The 26,876-nt window shown below is 39.4% G+C and overlaps 1 protein-coding gene across 1 annotated transcript in view; it reads right to left on the bottom strand.

The window, feature by feature from the left end:
* Positions 1-26,876, bottom strand: part of sgcd (sarcoglycan, delta (dystrophin-associated glycoprotein)) — a 121,946-nt gene that overhangs the window by 76,304 nt on the left and 18,766 nt on the right. Inside the window, exon 2 of the mRNA XM_083926828.1 lies at positions 19,353-19,538. Within this exon, the coding sequence (XP_083782954.1) occupies positions 19,353-19,538 (186 nt within the window). The remainder of the gene's footprint in view (positions 1-19,352; positions 19,539-26,876) is intronic.

Below are 26,876 nucleotides of genomic sequence, written 5' to 3' on the forward strand. Positions count from 1 at the left end.
TTCCTGGAGCAGCATTGTCATGAAGTTTCATCAAAGACAGAAACAAGGTTTGGTCACTGTCACAGCCACGTCTGTCCACAGCAGAAGGGAGACCATTTGAAGTAGGTCTTTTTTGCTGTACCTGAAGCTCCAGACACCATCAAAGAGGTCTTTAATAAAATTCTTGCCCTCCTCTGCACCGAGTAGAAATTTACGACACAAAAACTTCCATTGACTCTCAGGGTTGCTTAGATTGAATGGCCTTGTCTTCAAGGCACAAGCACCATCAAAGGGACACTGACGTCTGGGGTGCAGATGGGACCAGAACAGACAGACAAAGACAGGGACAAGACAAGTTGGGAGGGCCGGATTTAAGTGTTTTGGGCTACTTTGGCCCAAAGAAGAGTTGTTGGTAGAGCTTATATATTTTATTTTTTTTAAAAAGGTCGCTTATCATTATTTGGTATCCAACAATATCTCTATCAAGATCAGCATTGGACGTGAAAAAAAGGAAAATTGGCCATTGTGTTTATTCAGCCTCTAGAGGCTATTTTTTCCGCTATTAGTTATCTGATGGAGCCAATAGACAATAAAGTGGATAAATATCTAATCTGTCCACCTGCTTATGTATTCATATATTTATATCTGTTGTCCATATGGGATGTATTCCCATGTGGCAGTGCAGTAATATGTTTATTTTTAAATAGAAAATAGACAGATGGAGCATATTTCTCATATTCTGCTTTCAGAATGCCAAGATGTTAGTTCCATTTCCGTCCCTTTTTTTTACCCATCCTTCGTGATTTATTCTATAATGTGTTTTTTTTATATATTTGTGAATTGTGTAGGCTAGCATGAAGTTTCAGTTTTCAGCTTCAGTTTTGTCCACTGGATTGTGTGGTGAATCGTACGTGCACTCTCCCAATGTTATCTCACTCCAATCCTCCATCTGAAAAAAGTCGGGTGAGTAGGCTGGAAGTTGTCAGCTTTATCTGCCACCCCTGCCTTTTGATCTCTGCCTTATGGGACTTTACTGAATCGGAGGGAAGCCATGCATAAACACAATGCCACACAGCAGACACAGAGAGATGCTCTTTTTGTCACACACACACACACACACACACACACACACACACACACACACACACACACACACACACACACACACACACACACACACACACACACACACACACACACACACACACACACACACACACACACACACACACACACACACACACACACACACACACACACACACACACACACACACACACACACACACACACCTGGAGGGATGAGGAGTTAGCTGTTCAATTTACAATGATATAAAACAGTTAGAAGCAAAACATCCTCACATCTGTGAAACAAGGAACAGATGATATTAATATATTATAATACATATTAATATCTTTCTATATCTATCTATATATATATATTAATATTTTTCTAGGATGAGAGAGGGATCTATTATCAAAATAGTTGTTGATTCGTCTTCTGTCAAAATAAATCCATACAATGACTCATAAAAAATACACACACATGAACCATGAGTGATCTGAACAGCCTGGAGTGCTTAAATAATGAATTGCAGTCAGATTGTTATTTATGGGATTGATCTACCAAATTGAAAGGTTGGGTTTTAAAATATAAATCAAAGTGCAGTGGTTCCCAAACTTTTTTTGCAGGGCTCCCCTTTTGTAAATACTTACTTTCTTTCAGGTCCCCCTCTCTCTTCATCACCCACAGTTCTACTGATGAAGCCAAGGGTGAGGTATGCCATTTCTTATTTTCTTGTCTTTGTTTTGGTAGTTGTGTTAGTTGGTGTAGATTCATCTTGTATACACCTTGTTGTTCTCCACAAACTTGTCAATTATTTGCTTTTGCTAGCTTTGCATTGATAGTAAGTTCCAGGCCCCCCTAGGGGTCACAGCCCCCAGTTTTGGAACCACTGCATAGGTGTAAGCTTTGGGACCATTAAAATGTTTGCGTTCAGTAGGGACCGGCCTTTGAAGCAAAACACGCTATCACTGGGATAACTTCGGCCATTCTTTGAAGATCGTCTAAGAACGAAGACTCTTAAAAAAACAAATGAAGAATCCCTGTGTCTAGGTGAATACTTTAAGATGGCTGAGATGTGGTAAAAGTTTGGTGTGTAGGTAAAGTCTCTTCGGTAGGATCGATAAGAAAGTCTCTAGAGGAGCTTGTCATCATTTGTGGCGGACCACAGAGAGGAAGTGAAAGAAATGGTGTCAAAAGCTACAGACAGTTGCATGTGTCTCTCTATCAAAAAAATGGTGTCATCCATAATCACACTTTTAAAAAAGGATACAGTAAAGAAGAAGCAAATTGGAAAGAAAGAGACAAAGTGATTCAGACGGTTTCACAGCATGACGGGCTTTTTTTTCCGAAAAGGGAGAAATGAATGGACCTTATTTCATCTAAAATATATATTTGCCTCAACCTGAGCCCTCTGATGTTTTTTCATTGACTCAGAGACTTCATTTCTTTCTGACAAGACCACCTAGTGTGTGAAGCACAAAACCATGCAGTCCTCCCTGCCAGGCTAAACATAATAGCAGCCAGATGAGTCAATGCTGATATTGATCTTCACAGCAGGTCAAAGAGACTGTGTTGATCTGCATGAAACAAGATCAAAACACTGACAGGAGCACAGGCACAGGCAGACAGAAGACTCCGATTTCAAGAGTTTCTCTCTGCCACCTGGACAACAGAACAACCCCTTAGATGGCTATTGCAATGACAGAAACAAAGTCTGCAAAGCATCACATTTTCAAACGTTTCTAACCTCAATCAGAGTCATTTTACTGAAAAGAGCTGCTGCCTGAAACTAGTTTGAGACTGAACAAAATGTTTAATGACCCTTCAAATCAAAATTTTGAGCTAAAAGAGGCTAAAATGATCCCTGGAGCTGCAGAGTCAGTGACAATTGGATTCATTACTCATTACATTAGTAACCAGGAAATGGCCTTACCCCGGTTAAGGTAATCATCTGATTATTGAAGTTCGCCCAGTTTACATAAGCAGGGGTTGAATGGGAAAATTACGGTAGTAACTCGACCTTCGATACAGTAGGTGACCCTCCGCCAACATACACCTGATCTGAATTCGGTGTAATTTCCCGGTTTACCTTTGTCAATACCACAAGCTGGGAGAAAACGGCCGACTTTTGGACAGAATTATGACAGAAACAGGTCTTCTTTGTAGTCCTCCCTTGGTTTAAAGGTAGCACTCTATTGTTTTTTTCACGTTGTTTTCGACCCTGTTGCTTCTTGGTTTATTATATTTTAGGGACAAAAGTCAGTGCCGCGGAGTGGGGAGCATGCACAGACGAGAAACCCTACAGTAATCTGGAAATGCTGTTTACATGCATGAATAATCACTGTATTGAAGGAGGGAAGCCCTTAACTGCATGTGTCTGTTTTTAAACTGCATGTTCACGCACCGACTGTAAGCAACCCTTCACAAGTCACTTTAGATCTTGGGAACTGTTGATTAATGCAGACTTCAGCACTAGCAACACAAAATATTTGACATAATGCCTATACTAACCTGATGTTCCAGATGGTTTTGTGTAACAAAAAAGCTGTCATTGGGAAAGGGACTTCAAAAAGGTAAAGAATATACCAGGCCTCATAGGGCTTTAGGTTTTAGGTAAGCATTGCAATTCTTTTGTAAATTGTTATTTTCTCTATAACTTTTTTCTCTGGTTAAGGACACAAGGCAGTTTTGCTTTGTTTGATCCTTGTAAATACTGAGATACTTGCACAATTTTCAGATGCTTTAAAAATGGTCTAACAACCAAAACTAAATGAAACTAAGCAGTGGAACAATCCGCCCATTAGGAGTAAAAACTATAGAGCTTTGTAGTCTTCTGGGAGCCCAACTCCACTTCAAAGAAACTCTTCCCCTCTCCTCTTTTTTTTCTTTTTCTGGTCTTTAAGTGTCTTTAGACTCACTCACTGACTCTTTATGTATAATCTCATCCTTTGTGTTACCTTCTACCTTCTGTCTGTCTGCCCTCCACCTCATATTTGACCTTTTTCCCCTCTTTTTCTTCAAGTTATCATCTTCACAATCATTAGTTAGATGCTAGATGTATTTCCCATCAAGACCATCAGTCAGATTCCCAGAAGTCAGGGAGGTTGTCATGTTACAAGAGGCTCAAGAGTCTTCTATCACCAAATCCTTTTGAAGTGACTGTTGAGCCTTACCTCATCAACACACTAAAATGTGCTGTGTAAAGTTTATTTCTGGAAATATACCCTTGTAAGAAAAAAGAAAAAAGAAAAAAGGAAGGCTGATGCAACCCCGGCCATTACACGGGAAGCATAATACCAAACAGAAAATGTGTAACCCTGTGAAACTGAGAAACCTTTTGAAGCGTAATAACAGAGGAGACGAAGCCAGAGAGTGCCGGGGATGAGTCGTGTCTCTGGAGTTTGGGTCGATGACTTTGATGCATCTCGGAAAATGGATGCTCTTTCACTTGGTGGTGGTGTGTTTTTAGACCTATTTTTTTTTCCCTAGAAATTTTGAAGAGCCCAGTTATGCTTTTCATGTCATTTTTCAGCCATGAACAAATTGTGTTCATGTTCAACCGAAACCAATCAGCAGCAAGTGACATGACAGTGATCACATGTCATTTTCAGCCGACACAAAAGCAGCTCTGCCACAAAATTACAGGATTTAGGAGTCAGCATGAAAAACCTGCCGTAGAAGCAGTAAGGGATTTTGTATCTGCTTGGTTATTTGGTCTAATGTCATGAGTGAGAGTAAAGGTCCTTGGTCAAGGGTATGTCAGCAGCAGCAATTATGGGAAATGAGTGCTGCTGTTTGTCAGGCTCAAACTAATGACTGTCAGGTCCCAGTCAATTCATCTCTAACACTAGACTCCTGACACCTTAGCAGAGCCTTCATGTTTGTATATGTGTTTCGTATACAAATACTACCTCATAAAGACCTAAGTACTACAGACAGTAAGTATTTTCCTTTAAGTTCGTAAAGCAGGACTACTTACCTTTTTCTCTACAGTGATGGTATGACTTTTTTTAATAACGACACTCAATATCACACTCAATATTTCTCAGAGCACACCAGACAGTGTGATGGATGGATCATTACTGTGGCCAAGTTTAAAATGTTCCAGTTACAATGTTACAGTTTCATGCCTTTTGAACTTCTCTCGAGCACACTCCAACTTTGCTTTAAAACTGCCTGTAGTTTTACGCTCAACTGTGCCTAGAAGATACTGTAGACCAAACCCACTTACACTCCCACTCAAAGTAATGTAAACTCATCCGTCAAAAATAATAAAAGAACAAAATATGACCCTCACTTTAAGAGAACCAAAAAAAGAAAGTAGAGTAAGCCGCTAGCAGTCAAGTGAACAAACTTCTGGAAAACAACTGAACTTCTGACCGTCAACATGGATCTATAGTGATCAATCAATACTGAGTCTAGTACACTTGCTGCTATGTTTCGGTGAGACTTGAGCTGGCATTTCATGCTAATGATTAGGAATCATTATTGGATTCAAATCATCATTAGACTCCCAATGCAAATGATTATTTCCCTGTGTTCAATTTATGGACTAACCGTTTAGTCTAGAAAATGTCAAAATGTCCTGCCCAAAGGGATTCCATCTCTAATAATACGAGAAAGAGAAAAGCTACTTAGTTAGTCATTACTTATAACATTTCATAGCGTATTCATATTTTTATTTGCTGGAGATATTCGAGGGCTAGAATTTGGCGAGCACTCGCACTGGCATGTTAGATTTCTGTCCAGCTACTGTTACTCATCACTCTGTGCTGGCCTTTTCTAATGAAGCAAATTAAATCTTTAAAGTAAAGTAATAGTCCACATTTATTCTCAAACAAGCTGGGGGAGAAGACAAAAGTGAGGGGTGCAATTTCAATAGTTTTTGCACATGGATTACTACAGTGTATATTACAAATTAGGGATTTGTAACTTCAAATTAACAGTTCTTGTGCATTATTCGTACCCTTGAATATTGCATGTGCTGGTTTTATTTTGATTCAAACACGGGAGTAATTAATGCAAAGCTTGAATAAGAATCAGTCAACTTTCAGCACACTGCTGATTATGACACACTGTTGTTGTACAGACTCGAGAAACTGAGCCTGCCTGACTTGCTCCTCAAAGGTTCATCTCTTATTAGAGCATGGCTTTTAGGGTCGCCAGGTATGAGGTCTAACTGTCTGCAGGATTTCACTGAGACCAATCACATTGGCACATTCTTTTACCCATGACTCATTCTTGTCAGTTTGAAGGAAATCAGTGATGGAGGGAAATCATGCAAACTCTCAGTCCTACACAGCACATGATTGTCTATTCTAGTCATTACATCAGGACACAAGACAGATTGATTCCTGCTGATGACACCTTGATGAGTTGGATCTAAAGAACACCTTGATGAGTTACCCTTAAGAAATCAAACTGTGGAAGGCACAAACATTCTTTCAACAAACAGCACTGGTGTTCTTTACCACTACAAGTAGAAAAAGTTCTTGCAGTGTACCACCTGAAACAAGCAGCCTTTCAGTTATGAGTTTTCATCTAGATGTTTTTGAGGCTGCGACATTAGTGCTGTATGGAGATTTAAAAATAAAGTTATTTCCATATTTTATATATCAGGGAAAAGGCCCCCTTTTACTAAACAGATACGTTGCCGGATTTCAGCATATTTTACTGTTAATGAGTATATACTGTGTTTTAATGTATTTTCGTATCTACATACAGTAGCCTATCTACACTGTTTAACCCAAGTCGGTTACATTACAGTTACATTATGTTTTACAGACGTGTGGTTAACTAAGAAGGAAAACCCTTCTGCATTTGGCTGAACTTTCAATTCCCTTTGTATCATGCACCAAGTACTTCTTGCTCGCCCTCATAACAGCCTAATTAATCCCAAAAGTTTATCTTGTACGTATGAGATACAATCTAGAAAAAAAGGTAGGTTTTGGCCAACAATGCCCAAAAAGTTTTTTTTCACCTTCTCTTTCAGAGCTCCCGTAATCTTCACATACTGGGAGATCAAAAATTTTAAACTTAAACTTAAAAGTACAGTCGCCCAATGCCTAATTACTGTGATACACAGTAAGAAAGTGTACAAATCTTCATTGAGTTTATCCAATCGGTCTTATTGAAACCCCCTGCTTGTTCGGTTCTGGGCATTACACAGCATGACCTAAATTAAATATTTTCACAGTAACATTCAAATATCTCTCAGCCAGCAAGATGCCAGGACATTCTTTGTCACTTCCATATGTTTCCATGTTTTTATCTCTTCATGTTTTGTAATTATGCATTTTGTTTGACGCCTCGCAGCAAGCTAATTTTCCCATTAGGGACTATAAAATTGTGAAGTTGAGCTTTATTAGTCATCCCCTGAGCGCTGAATTCATGAAGTTAGCAGACTCTGCCTCAAATGTAATTAGTGTCTTCAACTGTAACTCCATTTCACACTTCTGAAATGCACTGCATGCCTATTGTCCCACCCTCATTATTCCTTTCATTTTGCTCAGATGAATTGCATGTGAACTGTGAAAACAGCCTGCCGATGGTCTCGGTCGACTTCCTTTCTCTCTCTGTCTCCCTCATGGCTCTTTCTTCCATCTCTCTCTCTGTTGACCTTTCAGTAAAGGCTGCTGGATGTACCGAGGTTTAATTGTCCCCAATGAGAGCCAGTGACTCCAATCTCATCAACAGCATGGGATTTAATGTTGCCAGCAGCCAATTCTGCATTCTGTCGGCTAATGGCAAGAATGGGCTGTTTGGATGCAGCTTTGGACTTATTCACTGGGGAAGAGTCTGGACCTGAATGAGAAAAACTGTTGGTGGCTTGACCTTGGCTGATAATCTAGTTTTTAATCTGGTTCCCTTAAATTTGTTCTCACAGCTAAAGTTTCACTTTCCTACCACCTGGATCTTTATTGTTGTTGTTTTCAAACACAGAGAGACTTGGGATATCAAGTCAGTGTAAGTTGAAACACCAAAGGCCAATCGAGTAGTAGAAGTATTGAGGAATTTATTGGTACAGCAGAGTCTTTAATATAGTTAAATATGTGACTTGAATCCATACAATTTTCCTTAACCAACAGAAATTATGGACGGAATTACAAAAATATCAACTAAGTCATATAAAAGTAAGACTTTCCCTTTACCTCTTGTTTGTATAGCCTCCAAAAAACGCAAATTATAAAAATCTAATTATGTCAAAGTAACAGCCCTTTTGTGGGATTGCAAAACACCTTTACCATGACATCAAATAAACATGAAATTAATAAAATAGAAGCATTACTCAGAGGTTCTGTTATGAAAACAGGTTAATAAATGATTTTATAGATTAAGTTTGACAGCCTGAGCGTCATAGTTTTCTTTAAAACAGATTGAAGATGAGTCATACGGTTGATGCCTGAGGACAACAGAGATAACTGGGGCCAAATAAAACCAATAAAGTCTGTAGTATCATAAATATCACAGGTCACTAAGATCATTTTTGTAGTTTGGCAACCAGTGAAAAAAAAAATGAGGGCATGTTTCTTTCTTTTAGCTGTAGTCAAAAGTAGATATCATCATCATCAGCTGCCTCTTCTCTTCCTTCTTTAACTTCTCTTTGTTTGACTTATCGTTACCCAACCCCTTTTTCCATGAGTGAAACCCGTTAAAAAATCTTATCAATGTTGCTCGGAGGAAGGCAGGCTGCAATCAGAGAGAAAATTACTGCTCTTTCTCGTATCACCATCACCAACAATATGCAGCAGAACCAGGGATGTTTATCTACTGAGAGTTTTCAAATGCATTATGACTGAACAGGGAAAATGGTCTCATATTGAAGCTTTTCTTTTTTTTCCCCCACGACACACAAATAGATTATTGCGTAGGTTTGGACTTGAAGAATTCAAATCACTACAGTTTGGAAAATGCTGTCAAGTCATTAGTCCAGAGCTGCCCAACCCTGCTCCTAGAGGGCCACTGTCCTGCATGTTTAAGGTTTCTCTCTGCTCCAACACACCTGGATCTAATGATGTGCTCGTTAACAAGCAGCTGAAGTGTGTCACAGGTTTGAAAATCGCTAGACTCAAGTGTGTTAGAGCAGGGAGAAACCTAAAACATGCAGGGCAGTGGCCCTCCAGGAGCAGGATTGGGCAGCCCTGCATTAGTCAATGCTTGAAAAATATACATGAGCCTATCCCATCCTTTAGCTATCCATGAAGATGAGAAGGCATCAGTGTATTGTCATTAAATATATTTATATTGTGATTAAAAAGAAAAAAATCAGTCACTGAGTTTATATCTGTGCATTTTTTTGTGTCAAGTCTTACTGTATATGTAAATGGGAATATCCATGTAGTATACTCATGCCTCTACACAGCTGAATAAGAAAACTGATGTCATTAATGGTTGATTTCCAGGTCACGGAAAGGCACATGAGTTTTACAGGGGTAAAGGGGTAGAATATTATCGCATAAAGCATTACCACCATATAAGCATTTATATTTTTTGAGTAAAGATGAGCACAACTAGCTGTTTGCTGGTGGAAGCCAGTGAGGGATCTTTGGGATTTTGGATGGTACAGTTACAGGCATTACAATCCTATTTTCGCTAATGGAAAGTACTTATATATATATAATTTTAAAATGCTATAATTTTACCTCATCAAATTAAATAAAGAGCTCAAACATTTGAAAACACAGAATGTCCTGGGGACTTTGAAGAGAAGCTGGGAGACATACTGGATGTGTCGAATGTAACTATTTTTCTACATTTACTTGCCATTTTTGTGTGTCTGTTGTCTGAACGCTCTATGCCCTCAAAAATGGCCACAATGTAACTCAAATGTGTCACATTCTCAATTTACTGCTAACTACAGAACTAAACCAACCCTTAATTGGGTAGGAAACACTGACTGCGTGAGTCAAGGCTGACTCTCTAGCTGCTGCTGTATCACACAGCCCAAATCATTTTGCCCCATAAACCACTGCAACACAACTGTGTGGGTGGGTGTCTGTCAGAGAAACAGAGACTGACAGTGTTGCACTTTTTTTTCTTTTTGTCTCTGAGCCATAAATATAGGTTGCCACTCCTCTCAGATTGCATGAGGAGGTAAACATCTCAGCCGCTCCGAGGTAATCTCCTGTCTTGACTGCTTATATTGCAAACTATTTCAAAGCCTATACCCTTATAGCAGAGAATCACATTGAGAAGAGGAAATAGTTCAAGTCCTCCTGACTGGAGACTTGGTCAAAGCATATCTATCATGTGGGTAGATTTGCAAAGTTAGCAGAAAAAGAACAATGGACTGGTAGTATATTTATAACCTAGTGGGCCAAAGGGTAGTGATCAGTGTGTCAAAACGTGTATTCTTCTTCAGGGCCTCATCTCAGTCTACAGTCAGTGAGTCTCATCTTATGCTGCATTCACTATCTGTAGATCCAGGCAGATGGTAAACCGGATATCATTTTAGTAGAGAGCAGGACGGTTTAATTAGGTGAGACTGGCAGAGAGTACTGGCAACGTTAATGGTATATGACATTGCAGCCCAAAGTTTAAATATTTTACATCATGCAGTTCTCCACGACAGAATTTACAACCAGATGTTGTAGCTCCCTCACAGATGGAGAAACATTCGCGAGAAACTAATCATTTCGGTGCAACAACTAAGAATTATATGATCATAGCTCAAAATCCTACCAAGATATGACAAGAAGCTATCTGCAATACTAGGGTTATTACATAAAAAAATACAAAATCCTTGTATTGAATAATATGAAATCATTATAGCATCATACATGTTTTATATTGCCACCCTGCCATTCCATCAGACAGTTTGTTTGTTCTTTTCGTGCTGTCCAAAAGGTGTTGTCTGTATGATATCTACCATTGGGGAGGCGATCGGCATGTCCAAGTGTGTCCCCCTGAATTGTTCCCGAGCTGTGCATGGGTGTGGGAATGTGTTGTGAATGTTTAGATTAGATAAGATCTGAATCAGAATCAGAAATACTTTAATATCCCCAGGAGGAAATAATTTTCATTGCAAACTTCAGCTATACAAACAACCTATTAACAACAACAATATAGATGGTATGTAGATGTCCCCTGCCATCAGTATGAATGTCTGCCTGAATGGGTGAATGTGACAAGTAGTGTGAAAGCGCCTTGAGAAGTCTAGACTAGAAAATGTCTATTTACCATCTGAATCTATGCAGCATTAGTCTTTCTGCAGTGTTGCTCTCACAGTATGTGATATCTGTGATCTTGTGACATGTTCCTGTGTCCGAGTGTCAGATGAAATACTGTAGGTGATTTCTAAGTATTTTTGGGGGGTGGAGGAGGAGATAACACCAGATATTTTTTGGGTTAGCCGTCCTTTTGAATCACTAAAAATGAGTGTCAGGGTTGAAAAACATTTTCATAAAATAAATGAGTCTAAAAATGACAGCAGCTCCCAATACAAATTCAGAGACATCACTACGACCTTGCCAAATTTCTCTGCTAAAATTTGTATTCAGTAAGCAAGCAAACATGAAAAAACAACATCCAACAGTGAGCTTTTGGGGAGTTGGTGAGTGCTGATGGTTTAGAAGACGAGGGGAAGGTCAAGCTTCCCCTCTGGAGCCAGAGAGTCAGAGTTGTTGGCGCTACCAGCGTTGCTTTGGCCTCTTCTGGGACTTGGGGAGGCGGAGGCTCTTGGTTCAATGGCCGAACGTGGAGCTGCTGCAAACCTTTTCCTGCGGGCTTCAACTCTGTCTCCCAGGAGCAATGAGCCGTATCACGTAGTCACAACAGTTCACCTCACTTCACTTTAAGTACAGGCTCCAGTGGGGAACCAGGTACAGAAAATAGAAAGTGTTTTGAGCTTTTTTATCCCTCCCTCCATTAATCTCTCCCTGGCAGCAGAGACCAGGCCGACCGTCCCTGGTTGTTTGTCCTGTTAAAGTGCTTTGCGGTAACAAAGTTAACTCCTATATGTCAGTTTAATGGCGTTTTGTAAGTCAACCAGATGCTAAAATGTGCTTTAAATGTCTGAAGGTACTGGAAAAGTTTATAAAATGTTGAATGTCATGTTATCATATGACTGTATTGATACAACTGCTGCTGGATTGGTAATTTACCAAATTTTTAGTTTTGAGGTAAAGAGTCTAATTTTCAATTTAAATATACACAAAAAAGTTTTTGCGTCAAAGTTCGAAACATTAGTTGGCCCGTTGATTTTTTGTAATTGAACATGACTGAAAGCATCTAAATATTTGTGCATGATGCTCAAGTATAGGGTTTTCTTTTCATACTGTATCCGGTTGTCACATCAGTTCTTTTATTCTTTAGTCCCATTTTTACTGGAAAAAAAGCTGCTGCATGAAGAAAACAACTCCATGTGACGTCGCTTTGGGCAGCAGCAGTATTTAATTATAGATCTGTCCTTCCTCTTCTGAAAAACCAAAGACATTTTTCATTTTGATTCTCTCGGACAATCAATCTGTTGTTTGCGCTGTAAATCAATACATTTTTATTGTTTTATTGTCACATTTTTCACATTTGCAAAGTGACTTTTAATAAATGTATTGAAGTCTGTTTTACATCTAATCTATTGTTTGTCACCTTGTTTTCACCCATCATTTGTAATATTCATTTTGTACATTTTGATGCCCTTTATTCATGTTCCCATACATCCAAATGCTGTGTCTTGCTAGAGACATGCTGCTGATTAAGCTCAAGTTTTTATTTTAAGGGATATCTTTATTGTCTGGTTCTCATACAGAGTTGTGAACTATTTACTTTTGTATACCAATAGAGAGAGGAAATTCTGACTTAAAGGCGAGTGAGCAACACAAATCATTCTGGGACTAGCAGACAGGGAACTATGACAGAGACTGACTAGTAGAGTTGCAGAGTGACAGGCTGCAGCTGTGAATCAAAGGAAAGCAAGATAAATACGGATTTAACATGAAATAAAAGGGACATCCACCGATGCTTATGCTATTTTTAATTGATAACTTGTCGAGACATTTTTACACGAGAGGGGGGGGGGGCTTTAACATCATTATTGGCATGACAGTGATGCTCCCAAGACAATGGCTGCCTGACTCAATAGGGATTAGAAATGTTCTCTGTTGCTTAAATCTGTCATTGGGGGAAACAACAAAATCAACAGATATATGAAGCCCAGTTCAGACTAAAGATTTGCAACGAGACGAGTTGAAGCTACTTGTAACATGCAGGTCTGCAATGTTCTGAAAACTGCCAATTCACACCAGTGAGACAAGGAGAGACGACGTAACATCTCCATGGCAATAACTCTCTGTACTTCTGTTCTAACCCCCAACTTTTCAGACTTTTTTTCGTAGCTGGATATAATTTGTAGCATTATAAAATATACACGAGGACGGAGGTGGTGAGATACTTGCTACAGCTGCATTTCTAGTTGTGATAAAAATGGCAAAAATAACGTTTTATTTCCCTGATTCACTGCTTTGTCCTCGAATATGGTGCACCCTCTCCCGATTCATTGTATTGCTTCCTCGACCCTCTTTTTCTCTCCGTCTCTTTTCGTCTCTCACACACACTCTAGTTGCGCCTTCGTCTTTAACTGCCTTTTCAACCAGCTGACAGTTTAAAAGTGACTTGACCAGCGGACTTTGCTGAGACTTAATTGACTGTTGAAACAGATGATGTCTCTTACGTTCTAACAGCTGCTGGCGAGGTGACAAGTTGAGACGCTGGCAACAACATCAGCCGGTGTGAGTCCAGACGAGACGGGTCAGTTCACACCGCTGCAACTTTCACACTTTAAACAGTTTCGTCGGATTGGGAATCATTGGTCTGAACTGGGCTTTAGTTACAACAAGATTGAGCTAGCAAAGTAGCTTTGTGTTTATGTGTGTCGTTTATTCAGTTGAGAGACCCGACAATTTCTACAACACTAATGTTAGCTCTAGTTGGCCGGCTCACTCAACAGGGACAAGAAATCCCTTTGAGAGTGAATTGCCCCACAATAGGACTACATTTTAATTATATATTTTCTTTGGTAACCGTAACTGTGTTGCGAGTTAAAAAGCTTGAACGTTAGCTGCCCCTCATCTTAAACCTCATATACTGACTCCTAATAGCTGTATTTTCATTAATGTGCCAATCTGCAAGAAGCAGTTTGCTAATAAACTGCTTAACAAGCAGTGGCACCACTGTTTGGCGTAGTTATTAATGCTGTTTTTGCGGTGGCTAACCATCCGTTTCTGAAATGACAGAAACGTGACTGATGCTAATCGAGGACTGTTAGCCTTCAGCCTGTTGCAGCCAGCTGTGAATTTTACAAAACTTTGGGATATGATGAATCAACCATGTTTTTCTATTAAAAAGAAGCAGATTGTGATTCCATCTTCAAAAAAAAAAGCCAACAATCACAGATGAAACAAGCCCAACCCTCTGTAGGTTTTAAGACAGTTCTTGATAAAGGGCGGTTAAGTAGTGACACTCAACAGCACACTTAAGTCTCACCATTATTCTGGCGCCCTTCTCTCTCCAGGCCACTTTGTCTGGCTGGTGTACAGACCTGTTTCAATGGAGTGGAAGGTCCGGAAGGGAAGGCAGCCAATACATTTCCATTTCCCTCCTCTTTTAACTCATTACCACTCAGACTCTGGACAGCCATGTACCTGTGATACAGCCACTTTAATCTGTCTCAATCTGAGAGCACCCAGCTGAATCTGCTGTTACAACAGGCCTATTGAACATGATGGGAAGCTGGAAATGTAGCTGTAGACACACATTAAAAATCAGAATACACACTCATACACACAATCAAATTGTAAAAAAAACAGATACTCTATAGGACAGAATTTTATCTTTTGATTTTGTAATATATATATAATATTACACGCTCTTTCAGAAGAAATATTCAAACATATTTTTTGGCCAATTTTGACAGCCCTACAGACATACACAGACTGAGGCTGCATTGACTCTGTGGTGGTTGACAGCTTAATAAAAATATTGAGCAGAGTGAAATGAGAGTGGCTGTTCCTAATTAAGAGCAATCCTTATTGAGGGGATTTTAACCCTTCATTTAAAATTCATGGGAAATCTATTAACTTTTAATGACTTTTATGCCCCGGGCTCTCTTAGTTTCTAACCTTGACTATGAAGGCCAATCGAGGGCTCCCCATCTCACTGCTACTACTTTAGCCCTTGGAGCTTTACCTAATGTACTTACTGTATGTCTATTTTTTAAAGAAACATATACACACAAAGCATTAATCACACTTCTTATCTACATGTTTACTGTACATGAGTACATTTGTACACAAATGTTTCTTACAGTCATGTGTGTGCTGCACAGTACTCACAGTTTTATCAACTGATAAGCTGTTGACCCATGCTCATGCAGGTTTTTGAAGAGCAATTTGTAGAGCAGGGAGCTTTCAAGTTCGACTTGACACATTTTCATAAAAGCTCAAAATACGAGTGGAGACCATGGCCCTGGATGGATGCTCTTTGTGTTGGTTATTGAGGACATGGTAGGAAGTTGGAGAATGAAACTACAACTGTACCTTAACCCAGGAGGTAAATTCCGAATGGGTTCAGGGCAGGCACATTTTCGTAATGTGGGTTTGAGAATGAGAGACTGGATGATGGTTTTAGGCTTTCAGTGGGTTTTGGTCAACACTTTGTTGTTTTGTTGTCCCTTTCCCTAACAAGTTACTCAACAGGCTACTAGATTTTATGGTGGAGAAAATAATATACTATAGATAGCAAAGGTTGCTGTCTATGAGGGGTAAGGTAAAATCATTTATAGATAGCAAGGATGAACTGTGTGACCTGAGCCTGAACCAAGGTCCAACCAAAGCGACTTCCGGGTGGATCCAATAAGGAAGTGCCAAATATTGCAGTTTGCCAATTGGCCACTAGAGGCAGGTTTCATAATGGAGCAATTCCTCACCGACTCCCATGTTAAACAGGCTATTTTCACAGCATAATCAAACCTATTTAAGGCCTGGTACAGTAAAACATTCTAGTCTGTATGTTGAGGTCATATCTCATATCATTGGACATCGACAGAGAGGCTACATCTGTTTTTTATACAGTCTATGGTCTTAACTCAAAATCAGATGTAACAAGACAAGAAGCTAGAGTGTATCTAAGGACTCAACCCTAGTAAACACACATTTATGATTTACTGATAACAGAACTATGTTGCCTGTCCTAATGCCAAACTGTAAGGTAGACATTTAGACGTAGATGAGAGTGGTTGTTGACTGACGTCTGAACAGAAGACTTCAACAGTCCAGATTAGATGAGATAAAAACACTGAAAACCCATCATTAAAAAAGAGATAAGAGTATGATTGTCTATCTATAGCTCTCTTTTTTCTTGGCTGCACCAGTGAGGTCACAGTGGATTGAATACTTTCCAGAGGGACGTTTAAGCTGGATGGATGTGTGCCAATTTGAAACGTATTAATATTTCAAAAGAGAGCATGCACGCATACTGCAGATTTGTACACTTTCCACGTACTTGAAGCGTATACTATACAATGAGATTGCTGTGACATTTCACAACTACTAGGTCAATATTAGTTTAACTGCTTTTTATGGCACATAAAGATATTTTTTTTATATATTTCATACAAGACTAACATCCTCCCACATACACAACACCATTCTCCATGATGTCCACTGCTTGTCCATATTCATTATTCACACTCGTCTCTGTAATTGCAGTTGGTGTACAGTAAATATTTAATCTCTTCATAACTCTAACCTCCGTCCAATGTCCAACTTTAGTTCTCCCCCTCCTGCTCACTCAACTCCGTCATTGTAGTGGCTTTGAATACAGGGATCTGTCTCCAAGCATCTGCTGATCTCATGTACATTCATGATTTCTAATGGGTCATTAGGGATTTTGTTTCAGTGGGCTGTTTCTGGATTTGTCCTTCATGTCCCACATCCTTGGAATTAATTTTGGGGATAACAAAACATCTCATGACCACAGATTGCTTTTGCTGTGCTGGCATTATGCAATTGCACTGGCTAACAAGGTTAATCAGTGCGGCGGTTCATTTGTTTAACATAAACCTGTTGACACCTTACACACACACACACACACACACACACACACACACACACACACGCACACGCACACGCACACACAGACACTAAATTATATTAAAATTATAGACATTACCGTTCTCTATGCAAAGGGAAGAAAAAAAGAAAGACTTTGAAGACTCTTGAAGCTGATATACCGTAGAATGTTACATCTGACAAAATGTATTTGTTCCATGACACCTTAAGCACCAGAGGTGTGGATTTTGCTTTAGTTTATTCAGTTATGCTCCTTTCCCGTTGGAATAAAACACACTTACACCCACTAACATCTAGGTTTTGTCTGGAAGGAGGTGTTCTCAAAATAATGAAAATAGAGTGGGTTGGGATTTCCTCCACATGGCTCTCACCCCAATATGTGAAATACCAACATTTCTACTCCTCTATTGGCAGCGGGGAAGGAGTCTGTTGCCTCTAATATCACCTAGAGGTATCAGATAAAGTTTTTCTCTTCTTGAATTTGCCAGTACACTTTCAATGTCCAACAATAACAATGACAATGTGTTGGAACCTTAGAAACAGCAGCAACCTTGCTCTGATTTACCATACCCCCCTTGGTTACTGCTGCCAGGCTTGTCAAGCTTTCACACCCTGCATGACAATATGCTCATATTAGTAAAATATATACCAAAGGAAATAACAGCAAATTTCTAGAATGATACTTGTGAAATATAAGAGAGAGGTAGGCTGACACAACTACGATATGCATTTGAGAGCTACATTCCTTCATCATCTGTCGACAGAGTAGTTTTTAATCCTGGTCCAATTAGGGATATGTTCCCAATGCAAGCGTCAGTCACCTTAGGCTTTGACATTTCATGTTAAAGACATAAATGATTGCTAACGTAGGATTGGACAGTGGCCGTTCTAGGGAGGGGCTTAGCCAAGGGTCAATTTGATACTGGATGGAAACGTGACTGATGCAAAGAAGACTGAAATAAAAGGCACGGTTGTCCTGTCAATCTCTCCAAGAGAGTCACATGGGGGAGGGCGGTGCTACATGTATCTACTTCATTTCAAATATTTTTCTCATTCCACTCTCAGGCTGACGCTTTAAACACATTATAACACTCCAAGTGCAGCACTCTGTCAGAACATACAGCTCAACAAACTGCTCTGATTTATGTTGATCTCATATTAAAGTCTCACTGAGAGTGTGAAGCAGACCTCATGTATTATTAACAGCAACGGTTGTTTGTGTGCGTGTGTGTGTGTGTGTGTGCGTGTGTGTGTGTGTTTGTATGTGCTGCATAAATGTGTATGTGTCATACACTGTTGCATCTGTATCTGACTCATCACAGGCCTAGTGGATTACTAAGCAGAGACGTTGCGTGGAGCAGACAGGGTAAGACAGACAGGGACGGTATGAAATAGTAGGAAAACTAAAAACTAGGCAGAGGGAGAGGGAGAAAAAAAGACAGAAAGTCAGACTCAGAGATCATCTCACTGGGTTTTAAGCTGCTTTCACACAGCGGTGCGGTTACTCTGTCTAAAGTCTTTTTAATGAAGGAAGGAAAAGGGGGTTTTGATCAAGGTGGCAGGGGCTTTGGGAACCACTCTTGAAGGTAAGCGGTTGACAGAGCGAGTAACAGAGCAGTTGCTGTGCGGCGGTGTGAAATGAGCTTTAGGAAGACAGCAGACCTGGAACACAAAGTATGTGCACTAGGGTGGTGTGCAATAACACTAGCAGTTTAATACCTTAGCACTTATGCACTTTAGCACTTAGCAATACATTCATATGGTTAGGATTTTGGAATATGTTTTTTACATTAAAGCAGCATTTTCCTTATGTTGTGACAAGACATCCCTGATGGATATGTAGTTTAAAAACAACCAAAAAGTGATAACAGAAGAAATAGCCTGGACATTATAGCCCCAACAACCAATTTGAATATCATCAACAATGGATCAGAGTCCAGAGGAGTGATTTTAGTAAATAAATAAATGTACTCTGGCTGTAGCAGAATCAACAATAGTTATAGGACCTTGTTGTTACCCAGAAAATTAAGTGGGGCAACTCAAATATTCATCATAGAAGGGCTCATGTTGCCGCACTGGTTAAACTAATCCCTCTCTTGAAAACGGGACCTCAAGATGAAAGCTTTCATGTAGCTACATTCATTTTTTCTTGCTTTCAATGACAACTCTAATTCATCAGTACACACACACACACACACATATGCTGACATGACATGGCAAATGGAAGGGCAAACGGTAACTTACTATGGTGAAGTTCATGACCTTGAGGATCCAGATAGTGAGTGCCAAGTTGATCAGGATCAGAATCATCAGCAGCAGGACGAAGAAGTAAAGGCAGCGTTTCCTCCAGCCGTATATTCCCACTTTGTACACTTGTGGTTTCTCTGAACTCTGGACATTGTTCCTATGAGTGCACTGTTCTTGGGTCATCTGAGAGGAGACACAGAGGGAAAATGGAAGATATGAACTGAAATGAAGTCAGAGCTGAAGGCAAAACCTTGACCTCTGGGGTATTAACTGATAAAAAGACTTGATCAGTCTTTATCATTATCTTTCTCTCTTTCTTTCTGGCATTTTCATCATGGATTGCACTGACTATACAATGTCCTTATTCAGCTCTTATTGGGCTATAAAGCAGTGTGGGTATATTATTTCATCTAAACTGTTGCTGTGAATTTGAACAAAGATGTTATTATTTTGCATTATTTTGTTTTGCTTCTTGCTGGCAATAAGTTGTAAACACAATAATCTGTCATGGCAAACGTCAGCAAAGTTTCCCTATCTACACATCCAGTGGAGTTGTGTTGAATGTACTGCATATGTATGTGAATATGTTCCTCCACTGGCTTCTATTTGGTCTCCTGAGAGAAATATATTTATTTCTATCTTTCCTTCCAGTGTGTTCACCATTAAGCTGCTAACTTTGTTTGCTTTCTGTTTGCTTCCGATCTCTGCTTGTGACTAGAATCAACAGCACCAATTTACAGTCTCTCTTTTCTAGTCTGGCTGTTTTGTATTCAGCCATTATTTCAACCCACTGGGTCTCCATGGTGGAGCCACCTATGATTGGTTGGAGATTTGTGATACAGCTGCAGGGACTGTGTAGAAAATGACCTTAAGATTAAAGACGGGGTACGTCTCAGCATAAGTACAAATAACATGCTGTAAACATTCTGCTCACACACTCCAGTACAGACCAGCCACTCAGTTCGGACACGATGAAAGACAGTTTAGTTAGCAATCACACTGATTGATTACTGCATAAGTGGTCTATAACTCCATTATACCCCCTCTGTCCCATCGACGTGCTGATAGTGCCGATTAATGATGATTCTAATTGTCTTCCTGTGAAGACGAGGAGGCATTGTTCACTTCAAGCGCCATAATAATGGTCTAATAACTCTGTGGAAAAATACAATTTACTGTCCACCATGCTTTGGAGTGCGCCACTCAGACCACCAAAGCCAATTGTTTTTGACAACCACACACATTACCCTCTAACTGAAACAAATGGCACAGGACAGGGGCCTGGAGAGTAAGTGCTGAAAGCTACAGAGGAAACTCCAAAGCACCAGTCAGCAAAAAACAGGGAAATCTCATTGTGTACGGTCAGATTTTCATTTTTGTTTGACATAAGATGCAGAAAGATCAAGAGACATATCTTTGTGATGTCTAGGCTGGGAGAAAAGAGGGCAATCAAATCAGTAACTGTGAGAATAAAAAAAGCTGAAGAAATAAAAAAGAAGAAGAAAACAACACCTAAAGCTCATTAGGGTCCCCTAGAGGCTACACTAGTCATTACGCCCTATATTACGAATGAAGGTCTTAGACCAAACAGATAGGATTTTGTTAGAGCTTAATGCATTTTAGTGCTAAGATGTAAAGTTTTTGGTGGCAATGTTTCTGTTTCTGTTTTTCTGGCTCTGTTGAAGTCCTCTTCCTTAATCACACCTTCAAAGCTCGGAGTGAGTCAGCTGCTTTTTCAATCAGGGAAACAGCAATAACATCAATGAGTGCCACACCTATTTGATCTCTAAAAAAGAGGATAATTTATACCAACTAAATCAATCAGTTCTTCCCTTTTGGAGGGAGATGTGTAGAAGTCCAAGCCAGTTTACTTATAAACTTCTGGAACTATGGAACTGATGCGCACGCTAGAGGGAGAGGTCAGTGGGCCACTGAAATCATGGTGAATTATCCTCAGCGGACCATGAGTATAGGCTATGATCTCACAGAATAGGCTTGATTTCACATTTAAACAGCAGTACCTGATCTCTCAGGCTGTGATTGGTTCGGTCTTATTAAAATGCAAATATTAATACAATGACAAACAGCTGTATGAACCAAAAATAACCTGTTTGATCAGCTCTTTGGCAAAATTCTCATCCAAGAGCTCCAAGAGCTGCAGCCTGTGAACTGGGATTAATAACGCAGCTGATCCTGCATCACACTTTCTTTCATGCTTCCATTTGCAAGCACCTGCCACAGCATAGTTCCTCCAAAAATGGCTGCGGGTCATGGCACACTGTGTTCACCCTGAAACAAACGGCGTCCATGTCAAATCATCCATTTGAACAGGATCCAGTTCAGCTGACAGGGCTACTCTGACATTTGTTTACACCAAGGAGTTTGATAATGAAAGACCACACACAAGATTCAAAGACTGATGGACAGGTTTTCCATTTCCTCTTTCTAGATTTGTTTTTGATTTGTTCTTGTCTGGTGTGACAGGCTCAGATAGCTTGGACTGAAACTGATAAGGACCTAAAACTTCAAAATGAACCAGATGATGTCAGTAAAATTTGGTAAGCCAATAGCACCAAGAAGATGAAAAAGTCATGTGACATTCAAGTTTTGACACAAAGTTTTGGAGAACATAAATCCCTAAAATGTAAAAAGTTTGGATACATACAGTATATATACAGTGTATATATATGTACACACAGTGTTTTATATGCATCATCAATTGGGGTGCATTTTGTATAAGTTATATTTTCTTTCTGACAATAAACTCACTGATACAGCCTTGGGAAGATTGCTTGCTGTTTACTAGAATAACTTTACATTTGAGACAGCTCTACTGGCACTTTTTTATGGCAACAATAGAGGTAGTTTAATAGAAAGAGAGAACACAGTATGTCAGTCCAATGAAATAAGGGTGGGTGAAAAAATCGATGCTTGGATCGATCCAATTGCTTCTTTTGAGTCTGTGGAGGTAGAGTGGAGTAACGTGACCTCGGATCCGTTTCTACCAAAACAAGCCAAAGTGAGAAAGCAGGAAATAGAGGACAGTCTGCCATCCTCAGTGATGCAACCTGCCCCTTCACATTTTAATTTCATAGTATGGTAAACACTAAACATACAGTATGGAAACATGTTGGGTTTCACGCATTGACATGAAAAGCAGAGCTAGACGCTAAAGCCGCAAAGTCATTGACACAGTGTGCAGACAGTGTTGTGGACTATGTGAGATGTACAATGTGAGACTATTGTAATGGTCATACAGTCGGCAGAGGTTCCCGTCTTTCTCGACCGGGTCAATTCAGGCGTCACTTGAATCTCTGTGGTCAAATCAGCCGGTTCTACAACTGTCATACATTCATCAGTCTATACCAATGCTGATATTCTCTGTCAGTTTAGAGATATTTAAGAGTAAATGTCCCATGATTTCACCCTGAATCATCTACATTCCTGAGTACTTGAGGTGCTGTCTTCAGAACATCCAATGCAACATGCATGATGAAAATTTTGCAAAGTAAATGTCTCTTAAAGTGTATGATTTAACATTTGTCTATGATCTGGTGTTTAAAAAGTAAACACAAATCGCAATAAATGGTAATATTGAATTGCAATAATTAATGAATTCCAATAAGTCAGCACCCAAGTATTATACTGTATATCGATATATATGTATCGGAGAAAAGCATATCTTCCCAGACCTACAATTAAATGCAATTTATACAACAGTCCTTATTCAGAAATAAGATTACTGTGTAATAAACCATGTTATTTATTCACATAGATTTAAAGTGGTTTTACGTAACCCTCAACAAATCTATTTTATAACGTAAATAAATTGAAAGGAAGATTGTCCTTGACAAAAGGAAAAGGAGCCTAGTCAAAATAAATAAATAAATATAAAACAGAATACTGCAGAATGTGCCAAACATCTCCAGGTGTTGTGGAGACGACAGCACCAGAGCTTGGCAGGAAAGCAACACCCACAGTGACACTAACAGTGTCACCTGCTCACAAGTCAGATGGAGAAGAGTGTGTGTGCTCATGCATTCATGCATATATGTGTTACTTCTCAGGTAAGCCTTTATACGATATACATGCAAGCGGTTTGGTTATACTTTGGTAATACTTTTCTAAACATCCCTTTGTGTGCAGAGGTCAGTGGATCGACCCACAAAATGCTTCTGTGCATGTGAGAACTAACCCATCAGACTGTTGGTTTTGTGTGCTTCCTCACAAAACCGTACGTCACAAAGTTGCTTTTAAATCAATGAATGGTGAGGGCTGTGGGGTTAGCAGGAGACACTGAACAACCACAACAATTATGGTGGGAAAGTTTTAAAGAGAAACTTATCTATGCTGGTCCCGCTGCATGGTGTCAACATTAGCATTAGCAACCTTGTGTGTGGTCATGTTTACATTTTTTAAAAGTTCTCGAGGAAGATCTGGCTTTGGCTAAGGATGATTTGACACGGATCTCATCGCCAAGTAGTTATACCTTCTAATCTCCAGTTACACACAAAGTACACGAAGTATGTGAGCTTGCATCAGATTTGCTTGCCTATGCATATACGTTGGTAACAAGAATGTATATCACAAGTCTGGTAATTTTCTTTTGAGGACGCTTAATCCTGAGGGATGTGATGTGTGCTCTTCTGCATAAGATTATCTGATTAAGTGTAATAACCAGAACAGAAATAAGGAATACTGATTATTAATTATATGTTTTATAATGTTTTCTCTACATTTTCCAACCTACCTCCCCATAAGAAGCTGAATACAGCTCATTTTACACAAGGCACATGATTGAAATATGTGTGCACGGCCGAGCAAAAGCTCACAACAGGCCATGGCCTCGAAGAGCCTCTGATTAATGTTGCGCGGAACAACAGCCTTACCTGTGGTATAATCACAACTTATCACTGCATAAAGTGAGCTCCTGCTTTTATAAATTGTCAACTTTGAAGATTATTGACACATTTCAATTTAAATAGATGATTGTTAATAAATGATACTGTTCACATATTATTACCGGAACGGTTGCCATGAGGCGAGGTAACAGGTTAGCCATAGCTTCCCTAGCAGCTTGCATTCACCAAAGTCAAACAACAACATAAACTAAGCGATCGAGGCAGAGGTAAACCAGAAACTCCCACATGCTTTAAGGTAGAATGACTGTCAATGGGATCCGTTGGCTTTGAAGAACATAGATGAGAGCTTCAGCTCCCCGTTGGAAAGGGCTGTCTGAGAGAAAGGTAACTTGTTTTTCAAAGATAGATAGTGATATTATTGTGCTGAGGAATTAGACTTCATAGATTGTATATGGATATTATACCACTGCTAAGAACCAAGCAATTTGCTTGATTTGAGTTACCTGCCACTAGAATTCAATTAAATTCAATTAAATTTCATTTATAGTGGCAAATCATAAAAAAAGTTATCTCAGGACACTTTACAGACTAGATAAAGAGTACACTCTATGACTCTCTATGACTTATTTCTGATTTGCATAGACCCAACAATTCCCCCGTAGAATACGGTGGCAACAAAAACCTTTCCTATAACAGGCAGGAACGTCAGACAGAACCAGCTCTATGGAGGACGGCCAAGTCTTTGTCATTTGAACAGAACAGATGCATTTTTTTGTGAGCCAAGTCTCAATATAAAGCATTTAACAGGCACTATCACTGCATATATTGTAGTCTTGATTTTAGTTCAGTTAAATGTTTGAGTTTCTCATTTATATCTCATCACTATATTTTATTTCGTATGCATTTTGCTGCTGGTATAAATTATCATTAAGACATTAATGTAGAGACATTAATTGTGTTATCTTCTGTTTGCTAATATGATCAATGAACTGGGGGTCTTTTCATTGCCTGTATAATTTATTTAGCAGTATTTATAGCTTTATTATGGAAAATATATGTATAGCTTTTGTTAAACAGAAATATATATGTATTTCTTTAAAGTGTAAGTATGCATTTATGGATTGTATAACTCACATTTGGCTTAAATCATATAAGAGTTCATCTTCTACAGTAGCTTAACAAACAGATAGGGAACTCCAATCAAAAATCCAAACCCAATAAATTGATCATCAAAGTTTTAAAAATCTATGTAATGGTTGTTTAGTTTCTTCTTTATGCCTATTGAATCATGGATTCACCTTCTCTCACAAAGGGTGTCAGGAACCAAATAAATACTACAGTAATAATTACCGTACAACAGTAATGCTTTCTACAGACTCTCTCTCCATGTACAAATAGTACTGGTAGCTTGCCAAAAGGCTGTTACGCTACAAGCTGAAAAGAGCATGGTGCTTGGTTACAAGCTGAATAATGGTATGTGTTGAGAAGGAGGAAGAAAATAAGCGGCAAATGACTGATGCTGTCCGATGGTGCCTCTTATTCAGCCAACCATTCATTCTGAGCGCCTGAAGAAAACTCAACGGTCCAAAAACAAAGTCTGTCTCTGATTAGAGAGAGAAATGAGGTTTTACAAAATGTTATTGGTTATTCCTGCTGCCAAATAGCCAGGCAGCTCCCCATCAGGGGTTTTATAGACAACAAGTGGATCAGTACCAGGACCTGATGGATGCTGCCAAAGGATACGCCATTACTGGGGCTTGCACGCCTCCAAATGAATATGAATATACAAAATGTCCGACAGCCAGAGGCAGTTTATTAGCCGTTGCAACGTGTGGGTAAACATGCGAGTGGAGAAATGTGATTGGCTGACTGAAAAGTTACCAATCATTGGCATTGTCAACACTGACTGTATGTTTAGGGTCAATGTATATAATCTCCAGTAACTAAAGAAAGAAGCAAAAGATAGCACATGCTAGCATCTAACGAGTGCTAGCTCTTCTTTTAATGGTTTACAGGTTGATTGGATATGCTTTTCTAATAGGCAAGTTTCTCTCCTTTATTTACGCCAGTATCTACATCTTTTCTGATTTCTCTGGGTTAAGTTTCTTCTTGTACTGTGCACCCACCTCAGCTATTAACCAGGACTGATCCAGTAGCTACTGTCCTAAATTGCTCCCCAACACTCCTCCAATGCTATTTACTGTGTTGTTCCTTTGTCTAAAGAGCCCCTAGAGCAATTCTTTTTATTGTATGGTTGAAGTAACAGAACCTCACTACCAGTTTTATTTATTCTCCTTTTATAACCCTCAGCAAGAACAACAACAACAACAACAGAGAGTAGCATTGAAGCTGTGCAGACCAGTGGAGGCAAAGAGCAGAAGGGATCTGATGAAACTGTGATGAAAACAGTCTCTTCAGCAAACAAACTATATCATGTGAGTGTAAAGATCAACCCTCAATGTTGCTGTGCTCCAAAATTTTGGTAATTGTTTTTTTTTTTTAGACAGAAGGAATACCAAGAGAACCAGTAGGAATAATGGCCAAAACTTCAAAAATAAGACCCGGGAATAAACCGGATATATATTGCAGTGTTCATGCACCAGCAACAGTGAGATAAAGGCTTGGGTTTTTACCATACTCAGTAAATAAAGACGTTTTT

Source organism: Echiichthys vipera (genome assembly GCF_963691815.1).
Source record: "Echiichthys vipera genome assembly, chromosome: 14".
NCBI classification, from domain to species: Eukaryota; Metazoa; Chordata; class Actinopteri; order Perciformes; family Trachinidae; genus Echiichthys; species Echiichthys vipera.